We start from the raw sequence: 6,546 nt of genomic DNA on the forward strand, positions 1-6,546 counted from the left end.
CTGTCTGTCCCTATGAGCGCCTAGTGCTCAGAGACTATAAGATCTAGAGCAACGACATTTTGTATCCAGACTTATCTGATATGTCACTGTTACAAGTATATTTCAAAACTTCGGCCCACCACTACCCAAAAGAAGAAGACCCAGAATCTGTGGTATCCACAATTTAGAAGGTTACAGAAAATTAATATTAGAGTTGCTCCCCATCGCTTATGCTATATTCTGTATTCTTAGTAAACTCTGCAACCAAACTTCTGCACGATACTAATGAGCAGTAATATTCTCTGGACATCTAAATTTTGTCGACTTAATTTATGAAAACACATAAATGTGAAACAATATTGCAAGCGGAGAAGCTCGAAGATTAGACTCTGGATACAGCTAAAGATCTGCTAACTTTATACCCATGGTTCTATTGGCCGGCTACCGTCCATATGATATTAATTCAAGGTTCTGCAGTGATAGATCATGCATTAGTGTGAATTGGAGAGTTTTACAGGGGGCAACCTAGTCCAATGACAAGGAAATACAAAAATGTGGACTTTAGCACAGTCGTAAAGTTTCACGTATTTTGACAAGTACAGATGTCATTAACACATTGTTATCACGCTCAGATCCATTTATAAGAAGACAAAGAAAACTTACAAAAAAGGCAGGACGACTTTATTAAAATCATGTTTATAATTTGTCATGTATCATCCATACTGCTATTTATTTGTTAATCTTAGTATTGATATTAAAATCATTGTAATATGTAATTAGTTTTTCATTAAAAAATGTCCCATCACATTCCATATGTCGGAACTTCAGCCCGCTATCTATTGGAAATGATTTTGGCCACTGCTCCATACAAGCGAAATCAGTGTGCCTCTAGATCGATTTGGGTTTTTATACCTGTGAATGCCTATATTTGATAGAAGAGTACCTCAGTTAGGAACACAACAATGTATATGTATATTTTTTTGGTTACAATATAATCTTATAAAACGTATAAAACGGATTATCTAATTCAGTTCTTTGATGCTATTCAAAACAATCGATTAGTTAGTGTTAATGTTAAATATAATCACATTCCCTTGGCTTCCTGTGTTGTATACCCGAAGATGGTGCTTGTTCTCGCCATCTTTTCCAGACACATAATCCACGATTGTATTGTTCGGTGCATTTCCGGATGACAGTGATACCTCCGGTGCCGTCGAATTAGACACCTGTGTAGATTCTTGGCCCTCTTTCACAGCCACCGCGTTCACCCTAAAGAATGATAGCGATTCCGATGTACTGTCGTCACTTCTACTCTTATAGGTAGTCTTCGGACTGGTTGGATAAGATGGGCGAGACTGGTTCTTAGGAGTAGCGGCAGTAGGGCTGGGCTCTGAAGATGTTTCTTCCTCTGTGGATGCCGTTACTCCGGCTGTAGAGCTGGTGTTGGGGGTGGTTTCCCCCTCTGCAACATCATCTTTAGTGTTAGCCACAGCATTTAAGCTTAGGGATCGTAATAAAGGCTTGACAGTTGTAGCCGCCTCTTCTGTGGGAGCAATAGCAGTCGGGCTATAGGAGGCATATGCAGAAGAGTCTGAATAGGAAAGATAAGATGGTGACGCCTGATAGGAGGGATAGGTCTCATAGCTTGAAGGTGCAACTGTAAAGCTTGCTTCCGTTGGAGAATCGAGGGTAGTTTCCTCTCCTGAAACATCCCCTTTAGTCTCAGCCACAGCATTTAAGCTTAGGGATTTTAATAAAGGCTTAACAGTAGTAGACGCCTCTTCTGTGGTAGAAATAGCAGTCGGGCTATAGGGGGCATATGCAGAAGAGTCTGAATAGGAAATATAAGATGGTGACGCCTGATAGGAGGGATAGGTCTCATAGCTTGAAGGTGCAACTGTAGAGCTTGCTTCCGTTGAAGAATCGAGGGTAGTTTCCTCTTCTGAAACATCCCCTTTAGTCTCAGCCACAGCATTTAAGCTTAGGGATTTTAGTAAAGGCTTAACTGTAGTAGACGCCTCTTCTGTGGTAGAAATAGCAGCCGGGCTATAGGGGGCATATGCAGAAGAGTCTGAATAGGAAATATAAGATGGTGACGCCTGATAGGAGGGATAGGTCTCATAGCTTGAAGGTGCAACTGTAGAGCTTGCTTCCGTTGAAGAATCGAGGGTAGTTTCCTCTTCTGAAACATCCCCTTTAGTCTCAGCCACAGCATTTAAGCTTAGGGATTTTAATAAAGGCTTAACTGTAGTAGACGCCTCTTCTGTGGTAGAAATAGCAGTCGGGCTATAGGGGGCATATGCAGAAGAGTCTGAATAGGAAATATAAGATGGTGACGCCTGATAGGAGGGATAGGTCTCATAGCTTGAAGGTGCAACTGTAGAGCTTGCTTCCGTTGAAGGATCGAGGGTAGTTTCCTCTTCTGAAACATCCCCTTTAGTCTCAGCCACAGCATTTAAGCTTAGGGATTTTAATAAAGGCTTAACAGTAGTAGAGGCCTCTTCTGTGGTAGCAATGGCCGTCGGGCTATACGAGGCAGATGCAGAATAGTCTGAATAGGACGGATAGGATGGTGTGCCCGGAAAGGACGGATACATCTCATAGCTGGAAGGAGCGACTGTTGAGCTTGCTTCCGTTGAAGAATCGACTCCAGAACTTTGTTTAGGAGAGGTTTCATCGCTTATTATTTCGGCAACGGCATTTATCCGTATGGATTGTGCCGAAGGTCGGGCAGTTGTTGTAGCATGTTCTGGCGGAGCAGTCGTGTTGTATACTGGATAAGATGGGGAAGATGCTGTAGAACTGGGCTCTGTAGAAGCTTCATCTTCTATAGAAACGGCATTGATATTTATCGATCTTTCCAGGGGCTTGTCAGTGGTTGAGTCTTTTTCTGGTGTAGAAGTCGGACTATAATATGGATACGTGGTCTCCGGCGATGTTTCTGTAGTACTCTTAATAGTTAGCCCAACTGCGTTAATGCTAATCGATCTATTCAGAGGGTTCGCAAACGTTGAGGTCACTTCTGTAGAAGGAATAGGAGTTGAGCCGTAAGTTGATTTAGGCTTATTTTTCGTTGGGAAAGTCGTCGAGTTGGGTTCTGGAGAAGTCTCATTATCTATGACCACGGCATTTACGGTTAAAACTTTCGTAGATCTCTGTGAGGCGACCGTAAATCCGGTTGTTTCAATGGACTCGGTCGTCTCAGTGTTTGTTTGAGGTTCCTGGGTAGTAGTCTCTGGCTCGTGAGTAGTCGTCGAATATGCCTTTGGGGACGTCTGCTTCGTTTGATACTCTGTGGGCAGGTTGTCCAATGAAATCTCATATGGTTCGTACGCTACCACCTTGTACGGCGGTGGCGGGGAGACAAGGAACGTTTGTGGCCTTCGCAATGGCTGTGATCGATAGGATCCGTAAGGTCCATACGAGGGCTGAATGGCGTGCATCTCGTAGGGATTATAGCTACGAGCGCGGGGCGAGTAGAGAGGTGGCAGTCTGCTGTCACAGGTGCCGTCATGCAGGATCTTCCACTCTGGAGGTAAGGCAAATGTATTGAAATTAAACTTATTCCTCCCACCGTCAGATATCAGTACTTACGATGATCTGTGCGGCAGGTGACCAGCAGCAGCTCGCAGTAGTTCCTAAAGGTGCGTCTGGAGGATCGAAATGTCGCACAGATGGGACGGAATTCCTCATTGCAAGCGTCCGGACATTCCTCCATTTTATCGCACCTGTCCTCGTAGATAATCTTCCATTCTGGAGGAGTAAATCCATGTGAGAACTGGGGTCGGATCAAATGCAAAGCAACACCTACCTACGCCCGTCTGGCGGCTGAAGCGATCCACCTCGCAGGGGCTAGGGAATGTCGCTGGCTGGGCGCCCGAGGCCACGGCACAGACCACACTCTCCTCTCCGGTGGGTGGACACGGCGATATGTCGTAGCGCGGCGGGGCAAAGTAATAGGGGGCCGCGTAGTAAGGCGCCGCGTAGTCATAGGGGACCGAGTAGTCCCATCCACCGACAATGGAGGCGAGCAGGCACAGACCAAGACCGAATAGACACAAAGTTGTTGTCATTTTGCAAACGATTTACTGTTGACTATGCTGTGACCTCGCCCAGGCTGAGCTTTTATACCAACCTCCAAACCACCCCCGGACCGCGATCGAGTGGATCGTCATTAATGGTCTCATTCCATTGCAATGTCTACGTGTCGCTGGCTCTATTTGGCGCTATTATACAGCTATACTTGCTGTTATAATTATTATTGCGCTACATTATGCATATCAATGGCCAGACGGTGGCTGGCTCTTCTTGCTTTCATTCTGTCTCTTTGTTGGTGATTCTTCTTGCTCATTTCATTATGAAATTACCTTTCGCCTATCAGTGCTGCGGCCCGGCCTTGAGTCATGCTAAAAATTAAACTGTCTGTGAATTGAAATTTTTCAACGCAAGCTAAATGGTAAGAAAAGATGAGCTGTGCTGAACTTTTAATATGTTTAAGCAGAGCCGAGACTTAGCAGATATCTAGGAAAGGGACGGACGAGAATTTCGGCTTCTCGTTAAATGTAACTGAAGTACGCAAATGCATTCCACATTTTGGATTTTCAATCTCCGAAATATCACGTTAACACGATACTAACTCAGACTCATGTAGTTCTCGTATTTGTCTAACTCTCCCGCAGGGTGACAGGGCTTAGTGGAAACGTGACACACGACAAAAGAGAAGTTCACAAATGGATTATCATTATTTGTTTTCAAGTGTCGTCTATATTTATATTTCAGTTATAGAGCTTAGAGAGTATATTAACGAGTGTTATGAGTTTGGATGACCCTGGTTGATGTATGATAGAAAAGGTAGGACGGAGGCTTGGTCTTCGGGTTTGTGGTTGAGTCGCTTAAGATTGTACTGCCGACTGTTGTAGGGAATGTGCTGTCCGCACCCGCGCAACCGGCAAACTGAAATAGCACCGTCGATCCCCTCGTCACCTCCAGGGTGTAAACATCATTGCATGTGACTCCCTCCGATGCCAGGTCGGAAAGGGAAAAGCGCAGGGATCTTCCGTTCGAGCCCGTGATCTGTATGGTCACCCGATCAACCTATTGAATAAATTACATTAAATTGTGGGTTCTTTTGTGATCAACTGTACTCCTCAGCTTACGGCAGAGTTGGACTCTGTGGATGAACTCGTCGTAGATGCTTCGGTGGTTGTTGTTGTTGAAGGATCATTGGTGGTACTCGTCGTAGAAACTCCAGTGGATGTTTTTGTAATGGGATCATTCGTGATACTCGCCGTAGAAAAATCAGTGATTGTTGTTGAAAGATCATTAGTTGTGGTCGTCGGAGATGTTTCGGTGATTGTTGTTGTAGAGTTATCATTATTTGTGGTGGTTATTGTTGTTGCGGATTGATCATTGCTGGTACTCGTCGTAGAACTTTCGGAGGTTGTTGTTGTTGAAGGATCCTTTGTTACACTCGTCGTAGAAGCTTTAGTTGTTCTTGCCGTAGAGGGGCCAATGGTAGTACTCGTCGTAAAAACACCATTGGTTGTTGTTGAAAGATCATTAGTTGTTCCCGTCGTAGATACTTCGGTGTTTGTTGTTGTAGAGGGAAATTTGGTGGTACTCGTCGTAGAAGCTTCGGGTGTTGTTGTTGTTGAAGGATCATTAGTTATACTCGTCGTAGAAGCTTCAGTGGTTTCTGTGGAAGGATCATTAGTTACACTCGTCTTAGATGTTTCAGTGCTTGTTGTTGTACTCTTCGTAGAAGCTACTATACTTGTTATTGTAGACGGATCATTTGTGGTCGTAGAAGCTTCGGTTTGTGTTGTTCTTAATGGATCATTGCTGGTACTCGTCGCAGATGCTTCAGTGGTTGTCAAGGGATTATAAGTTGTACTTGTCGTTGTAGCTTCGGTGGTTGGTTCTGAGTAATAGTAGGTCACAGGTCGCTTTCTCGTGTGGGGCGCCTGATACGAATAGATTTTGCTCTCAGCGACGGGTCTTGTGGGAGACATGGCAGTGTTAAAAAACCAGTACGGAAACGCAGGCAAAGAATATCCACTGAAAGAAAAAGCCCTCGTGGACTCAGCAGTGTCATGAGGTCCGATGTGGGGCCGGGTCACGGGAATGCACGGCACGTGAGGCGAATAGCCTACTTGGGGCGACTCCAGTGAGAGTTGCGGTCTGTAGTAGTAACCCACATCTCTTGGAGGCTGATGGCAGTAAATCGAATCCACTTCGACGAATTCTAAAACCGTAAGGAAAGATGTTCACTCACTTGGTAGTTATTGGCATTTAAGAATTTACCTGCATAGCCAGCAAAGACAAGCCTTATATTGTAGTCGTTCAGGCGGCATATATTGGCGAAGCTGGTGTAGCGATACCCATTGGAGGCGCATACACGACCCCCGCAGGGTTCGTAGTCGTACTGCCGGTTGGCTTTTGCCTCGTGAAGGTACTGTCTTCTTGGAAAGTACTCCTTCAAGTAGCCCTGCGAGAGGGTCAAAGCTGGAAGCACCAGGGAAAAGCAAGCAATGGCAAACATCATTCTGAATGTTCTTTTTGTCACTG

The 6,546-nt window shown here is 44.9% G+C and overlaps 2 protein-coding genes across 4 annotated transcripts; both read right to left on the reverse strand.

Moving 5' to 3' along the window:
• Positions 1–923: 923 nt before the first annotated feature.
• LOC6901099 (mucin-5AC) lies at positions 924–4,075 on the reverse strand. The gene is made up of 3 exons (XM_002134539.3): positions 3,791–4,075; positions 3,574–3,732; positions 924–3,508 (listed from the first exon to the last, which is right to left on the reverse strand). The coding sequence occupies exons 1-3, from the start codon at positions 4,050–4,052 to the stop codon at positions 1,038–1,040; spliced, it is 2,892 nt and encodes a 963-aa protein (XP_002134575.2). The 5' UTR covers positions 4,053–4,075; the 3' UTR covers positions 924–1,037.
• Positions 4,076–4,714: 639 nt separating this feature from the next.
• Mur11Da (Mucin related 11Da) lies at positions 4,715–6,538 on the reverse strand. Of its 3 annotated transcripts, none has more exons than XM_015186798.2 (4): positions 6,283–6,538; positions 5,753–6,223; positions 5,136–5,674; positions 4,715–5,073 (listed from the first exon to the last, which is right to left on the reverse strand). In XM_015186798.2, exons 1-4 carry the CDS (start codon positions 6,521–6,523, stop codon positions 4,780–4,782), a joined length of 1,545 nt encoding a protein of 514 aa, XP_015042284.2. In that variant the 5' UTR covers positions 6,524–6,538; the 3' UTR covers positions 4,715–4,779. The 3 variants fall into 3 exon arrangements, with proteins under 3 accessions (XP_015042284.2, XP_015042283.2, XP_002134576.2); XM_015186797.2 differs by having other exon boundaries at positions 5,732–6,223; XM_002134540.3 differs by having other exon boundaries at positions 5,136–6,223.
• Positions 6,539–6,546: the final 8 nt, after the last annotated feature.

The sequence above is a fragment of the Drosophila pseudoobscura genome, chromosome X (genome assembly GCF_009870125.1).
Source record: "Drosophila pseudoobscura strain MV-25-SWS-2005 chromosome X, UCI_Dpse_MV25, whole genome shotgun sequence".
NCBI lineage: Eukaryota > Metazoa > Arthropoda > Insecta > Diptera > Drosophilidae > Drosophila > Drosophila pseudoobscura.

Excerpts from the sequence above, each read along its gene's own strand:
- LOC6901099 (XM_002134539.3), bottom strand. The coding sequence starts at position 4,052 with ATGACAACAACTTTGTGTCTATTCGGTCTTGGTCTGTGCCTGCTCGCC. Across the intron at positions 3,733-3,790 it reads CAGCCGCCAGACGGGCGTAG|AATGGAAGATTATCTACGAG; the intron begins GTAGGTGTTGCT and ends TTACTCCTCCAG. Across the intron at positions 3,509-3,573 it reads CACCTGCCGCACAGATCATC|AGTGGAAGATCCTGCATGAC; the intron begins GTAAGTACTGAT and ends CCTTACCTCCAG.
- Mur11Da (XM_002134540.3), bottom strand. The coding sequence starts at position 6,523 with ATGATGTTTGCCATTGCTTGCTTTTCCCTGGTGCTTCCAGCTTTGACC. Across the intron at positions 6,224-6,282 it reads TGTCTTTGCTGGCTATGCAG|AATTCGTCGAAGTGGATTCG; the intron begins GTAAATTCTTAA and ends TTACGGTTTTAG. Across the intron at positions 5,074-5,135 it reads CCACAGAGTCCAACTCTGCC|GTTGATCGGGTGACCATACA; the intron begins GTAAGCTGAGGA and ends TTTATTCAATAG.